We start from the raw sequence: 23,475 nt of genomic DNA on the forward strand, positions 1-23,475 counted from the left end.
TACTCCCTCCTGTCTACATTATCAGGGAAGGGATTCAGCTTCATTCTTTCAAATGTGATTAATATTCAGTTCTAGTATCATTCTGTGAGGTTATTCCTTTCTCATAAACTATTTTGTCTCTTTTGTTGAAAGTCAACTTATCAAAAATTTCTAAAGTCTCAATACTATTTCACTGAGCTTAACTACCTGAGTTTTGGTTGGATTTTGTTTCTTTTATTGGTTGGTTGGATGTTGGTTGGTTAATGTTGTTTAAGTCCTACAATAAAACGTAGAGCAATGGACTTGAACAAAAAGGAAAAAACAACCATGATCAAGTAAGTCCTAGCATTCTATATTAATATAAGAATCAACTTTAGGGGCCAGGAGTTTGGCCTAGTGGTGGAGTGCTTGCCTAGCATGCACAAAGACCCAGATTCAATTCCTCGGTACCACATACATAGAAAAAGCCGGAAGTGGTGCTGAACCTCAAGTGGTAGAGCTCTAGCCTTTGAGAAAGTCCAAGGACAGGGCTCAGGCCCTGAGCTCAAGCCCAGGACTGGCAAAAAAAAAACAAAAAAAAACACAAACAACAACAAAAAAGAGAATCAACTTTAGTTATTTCCTCATATGCAGAACTGAGAATTAGACGAAATTTGAAACTACCTTGTAAACAAGAAAAACACAATAAAGTTCATACCTATTTTCATAATGACCTAGCCTGACCTCCTCTATTTTGGCAGTCAGAAAGCAACATAACTAAGAATACTTTACAGTCTATTTCTGTTTCAATTGAGTGGTAGTCCCTCAATAGTTATTTGAAAGAAATTAACCATTTTCAAATTGTTCTATTATTATATTTGATTACATACTCTGACGAGATTATGAGGACAATTTGTAAGTTTAAAAGCATTATACCAGAGTTCTTCCTTAGTAACTATTTCCTTGAAAATATATTAAGTTCAATTTTGATGCTGAATCTACTGCCTCAATCTACTCCCACTGAGAAAATTAGTATCTATTCTATTAGTAACTCCACTAAATTAAGCTAGATAAATTAGTAGGATAATGCAACACAGATTTTATTATGGAGTATTTTTATAAAATTTCAATTGCTTCTAATGTAAAATTTTGTTTTAAGAGAGACTCTTACTTTCACAAAAGCGCATTCCATGTCTCAAAATAAGTAGGCATCTGCATTAACTACAAGGTGGCTGAGGTGATGATCAGAGCGTTCTGTCTATAAGGATGTACACTGTACAGCTGAGTCCCTCCAGATGGGTGTTAAGAATAAATGAGCACAAAAAGCAAACTGAAGAAGCAGGGTGTTAGTGGCTCACATCTGTAATCCTAGCTACTTAGGAGGCCAAGAGTTGAGGATTGCGATCAAAGCCGGCCCACGCAGAAAAGTATATGAGACTCTTATCTCTAATAAACTACTCAGAAAAACCCAGAAGTGTTACTGAGGATCAAGTGGTAAAGCCCTCTCCTGGAACAAAAGAAAAGAAGTTCAGGGATAGCACCTAAGCCCTGAGTTCAGCCCCCAGGACCAGGGGAAGGAAACTAAAGAATCACAACACATATTGTCCTTAGCTTTTATAGATCATGTTTTAAGGATAACCTTACAGCTCCCCTAAAAAAATTATATTTCACCATTTTTAAAACATCAGTGATACTGAGTTGGCAGAACTTGACCAACTCCTATTGTTTGCCACCTTATAATAAAATTATTGAAACGTGTATTATACAAATATGTAAGCAATTTTCTGCTGACAAACTTTTCAAACACTTAGTATATAATATAAGCACTGAAAAAGGCTCTCCACATCTAAGAAAATGTTATAAAATAGTCAAAACAACTTCTAGAAAATTCAGCAGTTATTTGTAGTTCCAACTGTTACATTCAAAAATTACAGTGTATATTTTTCAAGTTTAAGACAGTGACTTATGGGGGAGGGAAATGGGGACCAAGACATGAGAAAGGGTACCAATGTTTGTGAAGTAATGCACCTCTATCTGGTGAATAGAATGTAACCCTTCTATTAATTACAATAAAAAAATATATGGGAAAAAAAAGACAAGTGGGCCGGGAGTTTGGCCTAGTGGTTAAAGTGCTTGCCTAGCATGCACAAAGACCCGGGTTCAATTCCTCGGTACCAAATGTAGAGAAAAAGCCAGAAGTGGTGCTGAGGCTCAAGTAGTAGAGTTCTAGCCTTGAGAAAGTCCAAGGACAGTGCTCAGGCCCTGAGCTCAAGCCCAGGACTGGCAAAAAAAAAAAAAAAAGTGACTTTTTCCTAGTTAAGAGCAGATTAGGGATGGGTACCTGTAACTCATGCCTGTAATCCTACTCAGGAGACAGCAGGATCACAGTTCAAAAGTTCGAAGCAAGACATGAGACTCAACACCCCAAAAAAGAACAAGAAGAAGAAAAAAAGCTAGAAGCAGAGCTGTGGTCCAAGTCATAGAGCACTAGCCTTAAGCAAAAAAGTTCGGCAACACACCCAGGCCCCAGATCACCACCAGGTGGCTCAAGCCCAGAATCAATCGTCACTAAACACCCACCCCCCCAAAATGGAGGGACAAAGGGTAAACAAATAAAGCAGTGGTACTCACCAAACACTACACTGAAAATGAACTACACAACTTGTGGGTGGGGATGGGAAGGAAAAACAAAAACAAGAGGAAGGGGTCCAAAAAGCAATATACTATTTTTTTCTTTGTCAGTCATGGAGCTTGAACTCTTGGCTCTTCTGCTCAAGGCTAGCACTCTACCCACTTGAGCCACAGCACCAATTCTGGTTTTCTGGTAGCTAACTGGAGATAAAAGTCTCATAGACTTTTGTGCCCAGGTGGCTTTGAACCTCGAACCTCAGATCTCAGCCTCCTGAGTAGCTAGGAATACTGGCATCAGCCACCAGTGCCCAGCAATTTATACCCTCTGTACATTATTTTTTTTGGGGGGGGGGGGCAGGGAATCATGGGGCTTGAACTCTGGCTTGGGCCCTGTCCCTGAGCTCTTCAGCTCCAGACTACCACCCTACCCTTGAACCACAGCCCCACTTTCCATTTCCTAGTGATTAATTGGAATAAGAGTCTCATGGCTTTGTATTGTTCTAGTATTGCCCGGGCATGCTTTGAACCATGATACTCAGATCTCAGCCTCCTGAGTAGCTAGGATTTCAGGGGTGAGCCACCGCACCTAGCTCATTACTTTTATAATAACAATAAAAAAGTTAAAAATAAATTAAGGGAGAGGAAGACCAACTAGTAACATGGAAATACTTCCTTTAACAGAGTCTGACTCCATCCAAGTATAAAAAAGAAGTCTATTTAACTTGATTGTTAAACTTGTCATCTAAAATGTGATGTAAAAAATCAACATTAATAAATTATCTAATAAAAAAATTCCTACCTACAAACAATAAAAATGATCAGTTTACCAGAAAAAAAAATTATTGAAGTGTAATTATGTACCATAAATTTCATCCATTTGTAAGGACCAAACAAAATCAGTTTCAGTAAGTTTACAGACTCATACAATTATCACAAATACAGTTTTAGAGCTGTCCTCAATACCCTAAAAACATTCTCCACGCCCACTTTAGTCAGGCCCTTCTTTACCTCTAGGGAACCACTAATGTACCTTATGCGGAAATTCCATAGGTATAAAATCACACCATATGTAGATTTTTACATAAAATAGAATGTTCTTAATTTCATATTGTACCATGTCAACAGTTTATTCCTTTTTATTGTTAAATACTATTTCAAGTTTCTGTACCCTGTTTTTTGTGGGTTTTTTTGCTAGTCCTGGAGTTTGAACTGAGGGCCAGGGCACTGTCCTTGGACACTTTTTGCTCAAGGCTAGTGATCTGCCACTTGAGCCACAGCACCACTTCTGGCTTTTTCTCAGTATGTGGTAAGAGGGAATCAAACACAGAGCTTCATGCATGCTAGACAAGCAATCTACCACTAGGCTACACTCCCAACCCTCAAGTTGTTGGGGTTTTTTTCCCTCTCTCCCCTACCCCCATCATCTTTCTCTCTCTTTCTGTCGTGAGGCTTGAATTCTCAGCTTGGCCATGTCCCTGAACATTTTGGCTCAAGGCTAGTGCTCTTCCACTTAAGCAACAGAGCCACTTCCAGTGGTTAATTGGATATGAGTTTCACAGACTTCTGTGCCTGTGCTGGCTTTGAACTACAATCCTAAAATCTCAGTCTCCTGAATAGCTAGGATTATAGGTGTGAGCTGCCTACGCCAGGCTAAGTTTCTGTATAAAGACATCTAAAAACGTCTATTTTATCAGGAAAAAATTAGGTAAGCTGCAAACAAAAACTTACTTCTTGCTGGGTACTGGTAAGCTTTGCCTACAAATCTAGATAATTAGGAAGCTGAGATCTAAGAATCTTGGTTCAAAGCCAACCTAGACAGATAAATCCAAAAGATATTATCTTATACTAACCAGAAAAGGCTGGAACTGGAAGTGTGGCTCAAATGGTAGGGTGCTGGCTACAAGCAAAGAAGCCAAGCAGAGGGTTCAACTTCAGTACTGATATATGCAATTCTGCTCATTGTATATTATACACTATGTTTCTAAAATGCAAATCTGAACACTCTTTACTAGTCTTTTATCAATGTTCCTACCAATCAAAAAGGCAATAGTCTAAGCACCTGGGTCATTCTATGTCTGACTGCTTTTATTTCTTGAACACCTTATCAATTTATCTATACCAAGGTACATATGGTTCCGTTAAGACCTAACAACACTATGCTTTAGTGCTACTCATCTATCTCAAAAATTAAAAATAATCATTCAGAAGTCCAACTTGAGACAGTTTCCAAAGACTGCTCCTGCCTCAGCTTATGCTTTAATCATTTTACTTTTTATACTATAACTTTTACCTATCTTTCTAAACTCATGACCTAGCATCTATACTTGTGTTTGAACTTCACAACTGTTATCTAGTGCTTGCTGAATTAAACTCAGTACTTACAACTACTGCTATTCTGCTCATTTTATGATAGAAAAATAAACCACGTAGATATAGCCCACTATAAACTAATATGAAAAGGGAGTAATAGAATTACTATAATACAAATCTAAGGTGCCAGGCAATAGTCTCCAGGGTTCAGCAAACCATTTCCTATCAAGCAACCAACCCACAACCTATCTATTCTAAATTAAAGTTTTATTGCCTATAGCCATACTCATTTATTTACTATATTGCTTACAATTGCTTCTGTCTGATAAGAGCAGAGTTGAGGAACTCTAACAGATTACATGGGTTAAAATGCCAAAATGCTTACTATCTGGTTCTTTGAAGAAAATGTTTGTCATTCTCTGGTAAACATCACTATTCACACTATGCAGAAAGAAATCTTACAGCCTTATTTTTTTTTTTTTTTTTTTTTTTTTTTGCCAGTTGTGGAGCTTGAACTCAGCTCAGGGCCTGAGCACTGTCCTTGGACTTTTCTCAAGGCTAGAGCTCCACCACTTGAGTCACAACACCACTTCCAGCTTTTTTTCTATGTACACGGTGCTGAGGAATCAAACCTGGGCCGGGTCTTCCTGCATGCTAGGCAAGCACTCTACCACTAGACCAAACTCTCGGCCCTTGTAGCTTTTTCTTTCATCTCACCTTTTAAAATTTCTAATATATAGATATATCTATCTATATAGATAAATATAGATTATCTCTATATATTTATATCTATATAAGACACACACACACACACACACACACATATATTTTTTTTTTTTGGTCAGTCATGGAGTTTGAACTCTGGGCCTAGGCTCTTCGGCTAAAATCCACCCTAGCTCTGGGCCTGGGCATTGTCCCTGAGCTCCTGAGCTCTTCAGTTCAAGGCTACTGCCCTATCCTTGAAGCTACAGCACCATTTCCCCTTTTCTAGTGGTTAATTGGAGATAAGAATCTCATAGACTTTAGTGGCTGGCTTTGAACCACCATCCTCAGATCTCAGCCTCCTGAACAGCTAGAATTACAGGCGTGAGCCACAGCGCCCAGCTGTTGCGTATATTTTTTTTAACATTAATACAAAACAATTAGACATATAACTTATTTATATACACACATATATCTGCTGTGTTCATGTTATATGTATAAGCAACTGGTTTAGTAAAAGCAAGTAAGGAGCAAAATGGAATATATGCTGTCAGCTTCCTTTCTAGGAGTGAAGTTATGTATTGGGTGCCTGCTGAGTGTGCCATAAGTATTGTGGGTCCGGCAGAAAACATTTCTCACTCTTATAGGCCTTACTGGCTGAATTTCAAAGTACTACACTGTATATATTAATATAAATCACTTTGTATACCTACATAAAGATTACAATAAAAAAAAAAGCTGACATACTGTCACCTTCCCTTCCATGAGTTACACATGTATATAAACATTCATACATGCACACATGCACATACACACACATACTCACACCTATTTTTTCATTTCTTTTTTCAGTACTAGGGACTGAACCAGGCCTTGCTGACTCCAGTGTTCTATCGCTAATATACATTTAAAAATGTATATACATGGGTGATGATATGTGCCCCATATTATTTTTTTCCTAATAAAAGAAACTAAATTTTTAAACAAAAACTAGATCTTAAAACAAGTTGGGTCCAATTAAATTTATAATTAAGGTTTTTAAATAGTATCTGAGATCTGCAAATGCTTCAAATCACAGAAGTGACAGAATAAACTTTTCCAAACTAAATTGCTCAAAACATCTCAATAATTTTTTTTTTTGGCCAGTCATCCAGTCACGGGGCCTGAGCACTGTCCTTAACTAGCACTCTGCAACTTGAGACACATTACCATTTCTGGCTTCTTCTATGAATGTGGTACCAAGGAATCAAACCTGGGTCTTCATGCATGATAAGCAAGCATTCTACCACTAGGCCAAACTCCCGGCATCAAGAATCTTTTTATGGTGCTAATAACATGTTATTAAATGAAGCAGGAAATACTAGTATTCTCCAATTTGAATGTAATAAATAAAGTATGAGACACATAAAAATGCACTCTAAAGCTGGGCGCAGTAGTTCATGCCTGTAATCCTAGCTACTCAGGAAGCTGAGATCTGAGGATCACCGTTCAAATCTAACTCCGGACTTGGCACTAAAGTCCAGTACTTGATACCAAAGTCCATGAGACTCTTATCTCCAATTAACCACCAGGAAACCAGAAGTGGAGCTGTGGCTCAAGGGTACGGCGGTAGCCTTGAGCTAAAGAGCTCAGGGACAATGAAGTATTAGGATTACAGAGTGTACCACTATGCCCAGCAGCCACTATTTTAATATATTTTTAAAAACTTAATTTTTAAGGTTTATTGTGACAAGTCAAATGTAAATATATAAACTAAGAGAACTCTTTATTAGGTAATCTTTTTAAAAAATCAAATTGTATGTAGCTAACAATTAATATATTTTTGTAACAAAATGTTCCTTAACTATAATATTAGGTGAAGGCTTCATCTGTTTAAGAGAATACTAACCTAAGGTTCTGAAAAAGCCAGGAAATATTAAATTCCTCTGAGAATAGTAGATCTTAAGCTTACAAACTCAAAAGCTGGGGTCTGATTATCAACAAGTTTATAAGCTTAAAGTTAATTTACCCAACAAACCTGGATTTATCAGGTTGTCATTCTACATTTAATTAGATTCTCCAACAAATAGTCACAGTCCCCAGAGAGAACTACACTCTACACTGCTCACCTTTAAGGTTTTTTCTGAGGCCCTCCGAGATGACTAGCAACAGACTTTTGAGGAAGGCTAGCCATTAGACAAGGCTTTTCCCCACGATCTGACTGCTTGAAGTGACATCCAGGATCAGGTCGATCCTGTATCCAGGAATCACGACCCTCCCTGAGGCACCAGTCATCATGACAGTCAGTGCACTTTGGCACTTCTTGAAAGCCACAGGGCTGCTCCTTTAGCTGAAAGGAAAAAAAACATCAAAACCACAACAAACAAAACAAAGGGGGAAAGATCAGTAATTCAATCTGAAAGACAGAGCGTGGGGAAAAATACAGCAAAACAGCCTTGTCTAGATCAAAAGGTAGCCTTGCTTTGATATATAAAGACCAGTCTCAAAATAGTTTCAGTCGTGTTAAGTAGTAAAGTTTACTCTCAAAACACAAATCTGAAAAACTTAAAATCTACTGTATTCTTATATATGAATAGAAAACTGAAGGTGGAAATTAAATAATGTAACTGTGCAAATAAAGCTAAATAATTACTTCTAAAAGTGTTTATGAATATTAGCCTAATGCTTACATGCATGTGTGTCCCCATCAGAATACCAAATCCTTAACACTTTGATTCTCTCAAATTATAACTTAACTAAGAGGCATAAAACATCCAAATATACTGAGTTAAACAAAGTATCAGGAAGTAGTGTTGTGGCTCAAGCAGTAGAGCACTAGCCTTGAACACAAACAGGCTCAGGTACAGCACTAAGACCCTAAGTTCAAGCCCCACAACCAACCAAAACAAAAAAAATCAGAACACTAACAAGAATGTAAAACTCACACACACACACACACACACACCAGCATTTGTTCTAGCATTTTGCTAAATGTCAATGTTAATGCTCTGAAATCAGCAACTTCTCTTCTCTGGTTTAGTTTCTAGTAGTCTGCAGTTTAAACACAGTGCCTCATACTGACTAGGCAGACATTCTACCACTTTCATCCACATTCTGAGGCTAAAATAACTAATTTTAAATGTCTTTATCATTATGTTCTTTAAAAACATTAAATTAAGCTGATAGATTAATGGGATGATTTAGACTTATTCAGCACCTGTCTGCTTTTAAACACAAAATTCTCTCCTAAAATAAGTGTTAAAAGACAAGAAAGCCCTTGAGAACCAGGAATGGTATCACTAACTTATAATTCCTGCACTTGAGAGGATAAGACAATACCCAAAGTTCAAGGCCAGCCTAGACTAACCACACCATCTGAAAGAAAAGTCTTTAACATAATCTCAAAGAAAAAACGTTAAAGTAACAGTTCTAAAACTCTTTTTAGACATTTTTACCCTAAAGGTAATGATTTTCTGAAGTCTGGTATTGTAATACCACCTGCATTGCTTTTTTTGCCTAGAATTGTTTTGCCTATTCTAGGTCTTTTCTTGTTCCATATAAACCTTTGGATTACACTTTCTATTTCAGTAAAGAATGTCTTTGGGATTTTGATGGGGATTGCATTGAATTTGTATGTCCATTTTGGCAGTATGGCCATTTTCACTATATTGGTTCTCCCTACCCATGAACATGGTACCGAGGAATCGAATCCAGGGCTTCGTACATGCTATGCACTCTCCCACTAGGCCAAATTCCCAGCCTCTGACAGTATGACTTTAATCCATCTTTTGTGTCCCTAGTACCTACATGAGAGACAAGAGAGAAGAGAAAGAGAGAGAGAGCACTATTCTTTTACACAGTTGCTATACAACTCAGGGGAAAATTTTGCTAAATGAATCTAAAACATATTTTAAAAATCCAAAATCTGAAGAATTAAGGGGAAAGTAGCTCTTTAATACAATTAAGATTATCACAATGCTCTGTAAATTGCTCTCATAAGAGTTAGGGATACTTTTTTTTTTTTTTTTTTTTTTGCCAGTCCTGGGCTTGAGCTCAGGGTTTGAGCACTGTCCTTGGACTTTCTCAAGGCTAGCACTCTACCACTTGAGCCTCAGCACCACTTCCAGCTTTTTGCTATGTATGTGGGATACCGAGGAATCGAACCCGGGTCTTCGTGCATGCTAGGCAAGCACTCTACTACTAGGCCAAACTCCCGGCCCCGAGTTAGGGATACTTTTTTTTTGGCCAGTCATGGGCTTGAGCTTAGGGCCTAAGCACTGTCCTTGGACTTTCTCAAGGCTAGAGCTCTACCACTTGAGCCTCAGCACTACTTCTGGCTTTTTTCTATATATGCAGTACCGAGGAATCAAACCCGAGTCTTCATGCATGCGAGTCAAGCACTCTACTACTAGGCCAAACTCCCAGCCCTAGAATAAATATTTTTTTAATATGTAATGTCAAATAGTTACAGACACATCCTAATAAAAATGGTACCTTAATGAAGATAGCAGAATATTAATTCATTGGGTAAAAATTGTTCACTAGGCACCTACTAACATCCTAGCCCTTGTGGGCAAGAATGGTAAGATTATGGATCAAAGCCAATCCAGGTAAAAAAATTGCACAAGAATACTTTCTTCGCTCACAGCTAGACACAGTGGCCCCTGTCTGTCAAACTAAGCTACAGGGGGAAGTTGAGACTGGAAGGATCTCAGGGCCAGGCCAACCTAGACAGAAAAAATCTACAAAACTTCCATCTTCATGGAAGTGGTACCTGTGATTAGAGTTATAAAAGGGAGCCAGTCAAGTGCATGGCTCACACCTGTAATCCTAACTACTTAGGAGGCTAGGATCTGAGGATCAAGGTTCAAAGCCAGCCAGGGCACAAAAGGACCTGAGATTCTTATCTCCAATTAACCTCAAGGGAAGTGGGGCTGTAGTGCTAGGGTAGGGCAGTAGCCTTGAGCTAAAGCGCTCAGGGACAACACTCAGGCCCTGGACTAGGATGATAGCCTTGAGCTGAAGAGCTCAGGGACAGCACCCAGGCCAAGTTCAAGCCCCATGCCCCCCATCCCCAAAAAAGGGAGCCCAAGGAAACAGATTGTGACACAGGCACACAAAGGAACACCTTATTCTAGAAATAACCAGTAAAAAGCAGGACAGAAAACATGGCTCAGAGGTATTATGCCCCCTACCTCAAGTGAACATAAAAGGCCAATAGTTCAAACCTGAATACCACCAAAAAATCCAGCTTGGTGCCAGTGACTCATGTCTATAATCCTAGCTACTCAAGAGGCTGAAATAAATTTCAGTTCAAAGCCTGCCAAGGGAAGAAAGTCTGTGAGAATTTGAGACTCTTCTAGCCAATTAACCAACAAAAAGCTGGATGTAGAGCGATGGCTCATGTGGTAGAGAGCGCGCGCACGTGCGCGCACACACGAACACGCACAAACCCCACCTCAGGGACAGTGCTTAGGCCTTTAGTTCAAGACTGTACAAAAGCAAAACACAAACCAGAGATAACAAATACATGCCAGAAAAAAAAAATCAATTAATCCTCTCTTCATAGCAGGTCTTTTTTCTGGTGGTTAATTGGAAATAAGTCTCACAGACTTTGATGCCCAGGCTGGCTTTAAGCCGAGATCCTTGGATCTCAGCCTCCCCTCTCCTGAGTGGCTAAGAATACAGGATTACAGGTGTGAGCCACCAGTGACTCGCATTTTTGCTTTTTTTTTTTTTTTTTTGGTAGGTCATGGGCCTTGAACTCTGGGCCTGGGTATTGTCTTTGAGCTCTTTAGCACAAGGCCCTACTCCTTGAGCCACAGCGCCACTTCTGGTTTTCTGGTGATTAACTGGAGACAAGAGTCTCTTGGACCTTTTTGTCTTGAACCTTGATCCTCAGATCTCAACTTCCCAAGTAGCTAGGATTACAGGCATGAGCCACATCAGGTTTCCTCTATCCTATCTCATACTCAAGTTCTAAGTCCTCAATACAGTACATAAGCAGGGATAGCACCCAGGCCAAGTTCAAGTCCCATGACCCACAAAATATATATATACACATATATATCCTATGTGTATATATATATATATATGTGTATATATATATATATATATCCCATTAAAAATATTCACAGAAAGCAAATTACATGATCCTGGGAACCTATTCCCAAGGTTTTTGGTTTTGTTTTTGCCAGTCCTGGGACTTGAACCCAAGGCCTGTGCACTGTCCTTGGGCTTTCTCCTCAAGGTTAGTGCTCTGCCACTTGAGCCACAACACCACACTTCTGGCTTTTTTTTCTATGTATGTGGTATTGAGGAATCTAACCCAGGTTTTCTTACATGCTGGGCAAGCACCCTGCCACTAGGCCAAACTTCCAGCCCCTATTCCCAAGTTTCTTAATGCAAATGGTCTTGGATTATTTTTATCTTAAAATATATTGTATGGGAAATAGTGCTGTAACTCAAGTGATAAAGCACTAATGTTGAGCTGAAGAGTTCAAGAATAGCACCAACGCCCAGAGTTCAAGACACCAACAAAATAAATAGTATGTTGGCCTTGCAAGTCAGAAACATTTTTATATGGTTTTATCAAAGTTATCCACTGTTAGTATTTTTTTGTACATATTTTGTATTCTAAAACTTAAGGTTTTCAAATTTTGATTGTACACAAGAATCAACTGAGACATTTTACAAAACATTCCTTGGTTCCAGCCCAGAACAAAAGAACCAGAATTAGGGCTAATATACATTTTTAGGCATACTAAGTGTTTTTGATGCAGCCATTTGTAAATATCACAGTAATTTATATAGGAAAGAGCCACAACCAGTAATAGAAATGTTTCTAAATAAAACAAGCATAAACTCTTTACTGCTTATTGGTTATGAAAGGCTAATAAATAGGAGTACCCTCTGAATAAAATCTATTTTGATGTATGCAACCACATAATTCTAGATAATAGATTGGTTACTACTGCCAAGCAGTTTCATTAGAATCATCAATCAGCACTTCTTACTCTACTGTTGTAGTCCAAAAGCATTCCTTTATTCTTACCACATGACCTTGAAAAAGGGTACATTTAATAAAAACATTACTGAATGTGTGAATTCCTGAAAAGGTACTGTATTAAATCAGACATACAGCTTTCTACTAAAACAACAGCAGAAAAATGTAGGTAGGGGTTGGAAAAACAGGGCCATAAACATGGATAAAAGAAGAAAACGGAAATGATTGGCATATCATAAATTCTTAATATTCTTAAAAATATGAATTAAGAGACCAATATATACAGTAACATCTAAATTCAGAATATTCTCACCACAAACTCGAAAAATGCTAGTATTGAGATTATTTCTAACTCTTCAGTAATACCACAGGATAAACAAAAACTTAAGACAAGGTATATGGAAGTGTCAAACTACTGGGCATTCTTTAAGATTCCTAATACATTTTTATAAAAGACAACATTCACTTAAATTCCACAGAGCAAAACAACCACATTATAATATGTATTTTAAAGTCTTTACTTATGAAATTAAACCACTTGACAGTCTTTGGCACATTTTATTTTTAGCAATTTTAGTGAATCAAAAATATTAATGGGGACCGGGAGTTTGGCCTAGTGGTTAAAGTGCTTGCCTAGCATGCATGAAGACCCGGGTTCGATTCCTCGGTACCACATACATAGAAAAAAGCCGGAAGTGGTGCTGAGGCTCAAGTGGTAGAGCTCTAGCCTTGAGAAAGTCCAAGGACAGTGCTCAGGCCCTGAGCTCAAGCCCAGGACTGGCAAAAAAAAAAAAAAAAAATATTAATGGGACCAGGAGTTTGGCCTAGTGGTAGGGTGCTTGCATAGCATGCACAATGACCCAGGTTTGATTCCTCGCTACCATATACGTAGAAGCAGAAAAGAGCCAGAAATGGTGCTGAGGCTCAAGTGGTAGAACTCTAGCCTTCAGAAAGTCCAAGGACATTGCTCAGGCCCTGAGTTCAAGCCCCACAACTGGAAAAAAAAATTCCAATTATTCCAGACTACCTTTAATCATTATGAGGTAAATCTAAGCCATAATTATAGTGCATTGCTAATTAAAGTAAAAGACACTTACACTATCTATAATGATCCAGAAAAATCATTAATAACAATCCATCTCAAAAACTAACAAACTTTTCTATCAAATTTTAAAAATAAAAGTATAAGACCTCAATGTCTAGTCATTTGAATATACAGCTGAGATTGTCTTTCTTAACTCATAACACATTGCTAAGTGATAAGATATAAGAAATGTACTATGCCTATTATTCTTTTGACAAGTAAAAAAAATTAGATTTTTATGGACTATACAAACTCAGCCACGTGGGCCCAGGAATATAGCCTTGTAGCTGAGTGCTCACCTAGCATGCACGAAGCCCTGGGTTCAATTCCTTGGTACCACATAATCAGAAAAAATCAGAAGTAGCGCTGTGGCTAAGTGGCAGAGCACTAACTAGCCTTTGGCAAAAGTGTCCAAGTACAATGCCTAGGCCCCAAGTTCAAGCCCCAAGACTGGCAAAAAAAAAAAAAAATAAAAAAAACCCGACTTAGCCACGTGAAATCATGACTCATCAGGTGTTTTCATTAATTACTTTCTAATTTAAAATGATTTTACACTGGGATTATAAATTTCACAAACAAGTCATTATTATCTATCAGATCTTTTTGTCATTATCTGTAGCATATTTTACTCAAATAGAAACAAAGTTATAAAACTTCACACTATAGGGTATTTGACCTATGCACAAGACAGGTGACATTCACCTACCTATGTATAAAGTGAACCCACCTCTTTATGCTTTTATGTCCTCAATATATTGTCACTCATGAAACTGTTTATTAATCCATCTCCCCATAAGACTTTGACCTTCCAAATCAGAAATCCATCTTGTTCATCTTTGTTAACCTCATTGCCTAAAATGGCTCTAATCAGAATGCTCAATCATGAAATTAACAACAGAGTATCTATGTCATAATTGCACAGAAAGGTAAAGTAGAAAAAGAGGAACTCAGATAAAGTACAGTTAATAATGTCCAATTAACAGGATCAAAGACCCAGCAGGTATATCAAGGAAAAAAAAACACTTGCATGGACAGCTGGGATATCTTTGAACATATAAATGTGAATCTATATTTTGGCAAGAACAAATGATACAACCAAGCCAATCACTTTACTTCCCTGGATCTCAAGTTTCCCATATGTAAAATAAAAACAAAGCAGATATACTATGAGGATGGTCCTTTTTTCTTTTTTTTTTTAGCCAGGATAATGTATAGAGGGCTTATAGTTGCATTTGTAATGCAGTAGATGCACACATTGATACCCCGTCTCACGTTTTGTTCCCTTTCCCCTCCCTTCAACCCCTTCCAATCATCTTGTTTTCCCCCCTTCCCTTTCCTATTTCAAATAAACAAATGTATATACAATATACCAGGTAACAAAGTCAGATACAGTAACAATAATGAGGATGATCTTAAAGCACCAGGGTCACCTAACTACTAAAAGAGAGACACTCAAAGAGAAAGATAAACTATATACCAAAGAAGATGACAAAACTCTCAAGTTAATAGTATAAACTAAGTTTATTTATGAACCAATAAGTCCATAAATAGTAATAGGTTAAATTAGCTGTTAGCCACTGGTGAGTCAAAAGTTAAATACACACATCACTAAAATAGAAATTACTGTCACACACTCAAAAAACATAAGCAAGTTCTGTCAAAGGCAAAGGTTAGAAAATTTTGAAAGAACTAGGAATTTAAGGGAAAAATTGTTGGTTATTCCCTAGTAGCAACTATAAAATATAGGACAATACACTAAGCATGTTCATGCATTTCTCTGAATTCTACTTCGAGCTCCTTCAAAAATTAATATAATTTAACTGTTCAGGATTATTTCTCACATCTAGGTACATTTTCTGTCTGCCTCCAACAAGACAAAAACAAAACACAGTCGAGGGGAATCAATGGTAAACCTAAAGCTTAACAAGCTCTTAAACTAATCCTCAGTACAAGAAAGAAAAAAAAAGAGAGAACCAAAAATAAAGATATCAAATGCATTCTTGAACCTGAACATTAAAATAGCTCACAGACCTATATTCCAAAAAACAACTTTTGCCTTTAAACAGGTGAACCTTCTGCCTTAGATAAAAAACATCAAAAAGCTGGATGTGAAGGCTCATGCCTACAAGCCTAGCTACTCTTGAGGCTGAGATCTGAGGATCACAGTTCAAAACCAGCCCGGGCTTGAAAGTCCATGAGACTCCTGTCTCCAATTAACCACCAGAAAACAGGAAGTGGCACTCTGGCTCCATGTAGCAGAGCAGTAGCCTTGATCTGTGAGCTCAGGGATAGAGCCCAGGCCCAGACCAACAACAACTTGACTACCAGATTCAATACAAAATTATCTGCATATAGTAAATGTTTAAAATGTAAACTCTGTTCTCAGTACTATACTAAAATATTGTAGACTAAAGGACCAGGAGTTTGGCCTACTGGTAGAGTGCTTGCCTAGCATGCATGAAGACCCAGGTTCAATTCCTAGGTACCACATACGTAAAGCTGGCAGTGGTGTTGTGGCTCAAGTGGTTGAGTGTTTGACCTTGAGGAAAAAACCCAAGGAGAGTGCTCAGCCCTAGGACTGGCAAAAAAAAAAAAAAAATTATAGATTAAAAAAAAAACTAAAAGGGTCTCTCTGCCTACAGAAAAATCTTCCCAACCTTACTTAAAAACATTTCTCCAATATCCTCCCCCCAAAATGATAGGTCAACAATTAGAATATACATGTATATTTAAGAATTTGGAGTTAGAGATCCCACAAAACAAATTTCATATATTTAGGAACAAAATATACTGTACTTCCAAAGGCATTTTCAAAAGCAATAGTACCTTGAATGGACAACCTTAGATGTAAGGATACTTTACAATAGAAAACAAGTAATATTTCAACTAATATGAGTTCTATTAATAAGGAAAACTTAAGTTGAGATTTTCAGATTTAAAGCTAAGTGACTTTTTTTTCTTCTTTTTTTTCTTTTTTGAATGGTCAGTCATGAGGCTTGAACTCAGGGCCTGGACACTGTCCTGAGCTTTTCTGCTTAAGGCTAGTGCTTTACCACTTTGAACCATAGTTCCACTTCTGGTTTTCTGGTGGCTAACTGCAGGTCAGAGTTTCGCAGACATTTCTAGCTGGGCTAGCTTCAGATAGTGATTCTTAGCCCTTGGTCTCCTGAGTAGCTAGGACTATATGCATGAGCCACCAGTGCCCAGCTGCTAACTGACCTTTCTATAGTTTGTATTTAAGGATATATTTAATGTATATCTACTGATACTGGTAAGACTGTAATTGATTACAAATATTAACTCAGTTTAGAAAAGTCCTAAAATCCATTAACTTCATCTATCTATCTAGCATGTAACTAGATACAAGCTATAAATTAATCATAGATTACACTGTACCTAAATTTCTTAGCTCTATGTTCATGAATTACACACTTTGTCTTTAACAACTACTGCTTAACCAAAATAATTCTCTTCCCAAATCAAGCAATTTTAAGTATACAGAACAATATTGTATACTTCTTTTTAGAGACAGTTCTTTTACCTACATTACTTCATTTTAAACTTCCAATAACCCTATGAAGGCAAGAATTATCGTGGTTATTGGGGCCGGGAGTTTAGCCTAATGGTAGAGTGCTTACCTAGCTTGTATGAAGACCTGGGTTTGATTCCTCGGTACCACATACATAGAAAAAAGCCAGAAATGGTGCTGAGGCTCAAATGGTAGAGCTCTAGCCTTGAGAAAGCCCAAGGACAGTGCCCAGGCCCTAAGTTCAAGGCCCAGGACTGGCCAAAAAAAAAAAAAAAAAAAGAATTATCATGTTTATTGGATTTCATTGATAAAGTGGGGGTTTAAGGAAGTTAGGTTACTGTCATAAAGTATTTGAACAATATAGACATTACATTACTAAATGAAATTTACATTCCATGATGTCACATAAATGAAAATCCTAAAAGTTACTAAACTTAAAAAACACTTTTCTCATTTCATCAAATCTTATGGACATCATGGGAAATAACACTAACAGTCTAGCCAAGCACTAGAGTTTCATGTCTATAATCCTAGCTACTCAGCAGGCTATGATGTAAACGCAGCAGTTTGAAGCCAGGTCCAACACTAAAGTCCTTGAGATTTCTTATCACCAATTAACCACTAAAAAGCCAGAAGTGCAACTGTGGCTCAAATGGTAGAATGACAGCCTTAGGCAAAAAAGTAAACCCTCAAGGACTAGCACCTAGGCCCTGAGATCAAGTCCCATGACTAGCACCAGAAAAGAGTAAAATTCTAAAGTAATAATAGTAGTATAAAGAAGAAAAAAATCATCTTTTCTACACCATATTCATAAACCTAACATGTATATAAATATACATACACATACAAACACGCATGTAGATATAGATATACATATATAGTTCAACATTTCAAATACTACAATAAAAATACCTTAAGATAATTGCAGGGGTTTTTTGGAGTGGTTTTTTGTTTTTTTGTTTTGTTTTGTTGCCATTACTGGGGCAGGGTGTGGTCACTATCCTTGGACACTTTTGGCTCAAGGCTAGAACTCTGCCACTTGAGCCACAGTGCCACTATGGCTTTTCCTGTGTATATGATTCTGAGGAATCGAATCCAGGGCTTCATGCATGCTAGGTGATCACACTACCAGTAGTCCACGCTCCCCGCCTTGCAGGTTTTTAATCTATTCTATTGATCCTGTTACACTATACACACATGTGCATAATACTTGTTGACAGATAACTGTTGATGCTAGCTCTCAATCACTCTGTACATGAATTAAGAGAATATCCAAAAATCTTTTGTTCTTCCTTAGTATCTTCTTGGCCAAAGGGTCTCCACAGTGAAAAACATACAATTTATACAGTTTTGGTCCAAAATGTCCTCCCTAAGGGCCCATGCACTGTTTTGTTTTTGGACTGTGGCGTCATTTGAAAAAGGGTTGAACTTTTTTTTTTTGCCAGTCCTGTATTTAAGCTTGGGGCCTGAGCACTGTCCTTGGACTTTCTCAAGGCTAGAGCTCTACCACTTGAGCCACAGCAGCACTTCCAGCTTTTTCTATATATGTGGTACCGAGGAATCGAACCTGGGTCTTCTGGGTCTTCGTGCATGCTGGGCAAGCACTCTGCCTCTAGGCCAAACTCCCAGCCCAGGATTGAACTTTTAAATGGAACCTCTCTGGAGAAATCCAGGTCACTAGGGTGGTGACCTCAAAGGGGACATTGGATTATGGGACTTTTCATATCTCTTCATTTTCCTCCTTTTCTCTACTTCCTGGCTGTAATGAGGTTAAGCAACTTCTTCCTCAATAGGGTCCCACTCTGAATATGCTGCCTCACCACAAAACTAAGGACTGAAATCTCTGATTTTATAAGGCAAAAATAAACCTTTCCTTTAAAATTTATTTTTCTCAAGAATTTTGCCAGTATGTAGCTATTCAGTGAAATATGAAGAAATTATCAGACTTTTCTTTTATGAAACCTGAAGAGAATTCACTTAAATATTTACTATGTAAACTTTCTCCTTCCATACTCATATTTACATATGCACACACACACATATATATTTATACATATATGTGAGTAGATATGTATATTTGTGTGAGTATGTGAATATATACAGTTGGAGGGAGGATTGCTATCCAAGAAATATGATGATTATTGCTATAAAGGTATATGAGGAAAAATGAGACAAATTATTCTAAACTGCATAATCAAAGACAGATATATTATAAAATATACAATACTCTAGACAAATATACAAATAAGATTTTCAACTATCTTTGAATAACTCATTTAAGGCATAACTTACCTCATCCTGGACTCCACTGGTAGTAGTCAACTTGCTCCCATCAGTAATTGTAATAATTATTGCTGGCTCCAGGAAAAACGGGTTTCTTCCCTAAAGTCAAAAACAAATTATGGTTTAGACTCTGACCTAATTTTTTGAAGTCAAATCTTAGAAAAGAATTAGCATATAATCTCCCAAATGTATACAATCTCTTTTGTGTTAATAAACATGGCATACAACACATATCTATTTGTTCACACAAAAAGATTTAGAAGGACATCAGCAGCGGTTAACCCTAAAAAAGAGAGATTTGCTAGAAAAAGACAAATGTTTCTCCTCTATATTTTTGTTTTAACTTCTATAGGAAACTTTTATAGGGAAGTATTTAATTTCTCACAATGAATCTAAAGGCTGAGGAAGTAGCTTTTCAAGTTTGAGGGAAGCTATGAGTTCCCAAGTCTGGGTTACACATTGAGTTGAAGGCAATCTTAGCTACAAAGTGAGATTTTGTCAGTCTTAAAAAAAAAAAGAAAAAAAAAATGGGGGAAGGAGCTAGGAAGGTGGCTTGGTGGTAGAGTGCCTAGCATCCACGACACCCTAGGTTCAATTCCGCAGTAACACATACACAGAAAAAGGCAGATGTGGCACAGTGGTTCAAGTGTTAGTGCGGCAGCCTTGAGCAAAAAAAGCTCAGGAGGCAGGAGTTTGGCCTAGTGGAGTGCTTTCCTAGCATGTACGAAGACCCAGGTTCAATTCCTCAGTACCACATACATAGAAAAAGCTGGATGTGGTGCTGTGGCTCAAATGGTAGAGCTCTAGCCTTGAGAAAGCTCAAGGACAGTGCTCAAGCCCTGAGTTGAGGTTTCAGGACTGGGAAAGAAAGAGGGGGGGAGGGGAGGAGGGGAGGAGGGGAGGAGGGGAGGAGGGGAGGAGGGGAGGAAGGGAGGAGGGAAAGAAGGGGGGAGGACGGAAGGGAGGGAGGGAGGGAGGGAGGGAAAGCCAAGGCTGGCTTTGAACTATAATCTTCTCAATTCCTCCTGAGTAACTAGAACTACAGCTGCATACCATCAAGCTCAGCCTCTGAAAAATGTGCTAAAGAGGTAAACAGGACAGTAAATGAACATTATCAAAATCTCTGCCCATAATCAAAATGGCTATATAAATGACTAGTGCATGCACAAGTGTAAAATCTAAAAGTAATACTAAAGATTGGCTTGAAATTAGAAAATTTAGCATTTTGAGACTATTGCTAAAACTAAAGATAATACCTGGAGAACATGCTGAGTAGAAAAACAATGGCAGCAGTCAATGGAACAAAATGGCATGTAGCTGTCAAATACTGCCTAATATTCTCCATTCCAATTTCAAGCCAGCCTACTTTGGATGATCAGTTCTAGGTGACAAATTTTGTGCACCTCAAACATAAGCTTGTATTTTTCACACATATGGCTACTCATTTGAAATATTAAGCATGCTCAATATAACTGATGGAAAATATAAAGACCAATGGGTAAAAATTCATGAGTGTAAAGCTTATGTTTGAAATTGAAGATACCAGGTGTGGAGTTTGGCCTAGTGGTAAGAGTGCTGGCCTAGTATGCACGAAGACCCAGGTTCGATTCCTCGGTACCACATATATTGAAAAAGGCTGGAAATGGTGCTGTGGCTCCAGTGGTAGAGAGCTAGCCTTGAGAAAGCCCAAGGACAGTGCTTAGGCCCTGAGTTCAAGGCCCAGCACTGGCAAAAAAAAAAAAAAAGAAAAAGAAATTGAAGATACCACCTGGTATGATAGTCTACAGCTATAGTCAGATACTTGGAAGAGGAGATGCAAGGACCACTGAGTTCAAGAGTTCTAAGTTATACTGAATGATATACTAAGAACCCATCTCAAAAAGAAAGGAGGGGACGAGAAATGCAGCTCAAGCAGCAAGGTACTTGACTAAGAAAGTTCAGACTCCAGTACTACCAAACAATGGGAACAAAGGAGGAAGAAAACAAAAGAGAGCAGGAAGGATTAAAAGAGTATCCCCTAGTTACAACAGCAAAACTTCAATGAAGTTCTACTGGATGTTATGTAAGAATGGATACATCATGTGCTGGAATCATTTGGAGATATTGGTAAAACACAGTTTCTGATTTAGCAGATCTGGAAAGAAGACTAAAAGCTTTGCATGTCTAACAAAAATCAGGCTATTATGAATATACTGGCTTATGATCACAGACTATCCTTAAAATAAGAATTTTATACATGTAACCTACATGTAAACAATTTTATACATGCAAAGAATTTCATACATGTAATCTACAGTTTCTAAAATGATATAATTGGCCACCTTTCAAAAACAAATCAGCAAAGCTCTTAAAGCCATCTTATCCCATAGATAAAATACTTGTCAGTCCTCCATATCACCAATATTTTAACATGAAGTCAGATCCTCTGACCAAAAGTATGACACACTCGTTCTTTTTTTTCCTTTTTTTTGTGGGTCATGGGGCTTGAACTTGGCCTAGGCACTGTCCCTGAGCTCTTCAGCTCAAGGCTACCGCCCTACCCTTGAGCCAAGCCCCACTTTCCATTTTCTAGTTTTCTAGAGATTAACTGGAGGTAAGAGTCCCACTCAGGTCCTTTTGTGCCCGGGCTGACTTTTGAAGCTTGATCCTCAGATCTCAGCCTCCTGAGTAGTAAGGATTACAAGGTGTAAGCCACCACGCACAACTTGACACGCTCATTCTTATACAAGCATACTGAAGACTAAACTCAAAGCCTCAATCTTATTAGGCCAGTCTCTAACATTTGAGCCACGTCCCATCCTCTGGGTATCTGTTTTTCAGATTTGAGTCTCACACTAATAATTTTCCAGGGGCTGAGTTCCAAGTGAGATTCTCCTACCTATGCCTCCCAAAACTTTTGGTGCCACTTTTGGTGACTTGTATTTTTTGTTTTCTTGACAACATTCCCTAAACAATAAAATAAAGCTACTATTTGTGGTATTTACAATGTACTAGGTACTTCTAGAAACTACTTGTGCTGAAACTATACCCCCATGAAACTATACCCCCATGGATACACCTTTAAAGACCATCTTGTCTAATCAAGTTAAAACTTAGCAAAAAGTCTTATTTACTAAATCTACTTAAGCTAATTATAAAATTCAAGCTACTTTTTATTAGACAACATATCTAATTGAAATGATCTTACAAAATATAATACTCTCAATAGGCTGTGTTTAAATTTATTTTAACCACCCAAATCTTGTTAATTTCAATAAAAATACTTAACTTGCTCAATGGCTCATATCTGTAATCCTAACTACTCAGGAGGCTATGCATCTGAGGACTGTGATTCAAAGCCACCTTAAGACTTTTTTGTTTTGTTTTTTGGTCAGTCATGGGGCTTGAACTCATAAATATTGGCCCTAAGCTCTTCAGCTCAAACCTAGTACTCTATTACTTTGAGCTATAGCACCACTTCTGGTTTTCTGGTAGTTAACTGGAGATAGAATTTCATTAACTTTCATGACATGCCAACTTTGAACAGCAATCCTCAGATCTCAGCCTCCTGAGTAGCTAGAATTACAGGCCTGACTCATTGGTGCTAGCCCCTAAAACTCTTACCTTCAATTAACCACAAGAGAAAAGTAGAATTGTGTTTCAAGTGACTAAGTGCTAACCTTGAGCAAAAAAATTTCAGTGATAGTGGCCAGAGTAAGCTTAAATCCCAGTACCTACATGTACACACATGCACATGCTCACTACGTAACTAATTTAGCACTTAAAAACCTGAGGAAGTTGAGTTTTCAAGATTAGATGATGTAACTAAAAGTGGCCGACTAGACAAATTACAAAGCCAGATATTCCAATTCAGCCTTAATGTAGCATCAACCAGTCCTCGAGGTAGCAAGTAAATGTTTAATACAGACCTATACCAAGGTCATTTGCACCATATCTACCTAACAAGTGTGTTTTGATCAGATTTGGCTTTTCTTTTTCCTCCCTTATATGTAC

General features: G+C 37.9%; 1 protein-coding gene across 2 annotated transcripts in view; it reads right to left on the reverse strand.

Moving 5' to 3' along the window:
- Ints6 (integrator complex subunit 6) overlaps nucleotides 1–23,475 on the reverse strand; it is a 95,937-nt gene that overhangs the window by 50,242 nt on the left and 22,220 nt on the right. For both annotated transcript variants that reach the window (XM_090342196.1, XM_090342197.1), the window contains exon 4: nucleotides 19,492–19,581. In XM_090342196.1, coding sequence (XP_090198322.1) covers nucleotides 19,492–19,581 — 90 coding nt within the window. The remainder of the gene's footprint in view (nucleotides 1–19,491; nucleotides 19,582–23,475) is intronic.

The sequence above is a fragment of the Megascapheus bottae genome, chromosome 11, assembly GCF_031878675.1.
Source record: "Megascapheus bottae isolate mThoBot1 chromosome 11, mThoBot2.hap1, whole genome shotgun sequence".
In the NCBI taxonomy this organism is placed as follows: domain Eukaryota; kingdom Metazoa; phylum Chordata; class Mammalia; order Rodentia; family Geomyidae; genus Megascapheus; species Megascapheus bottae.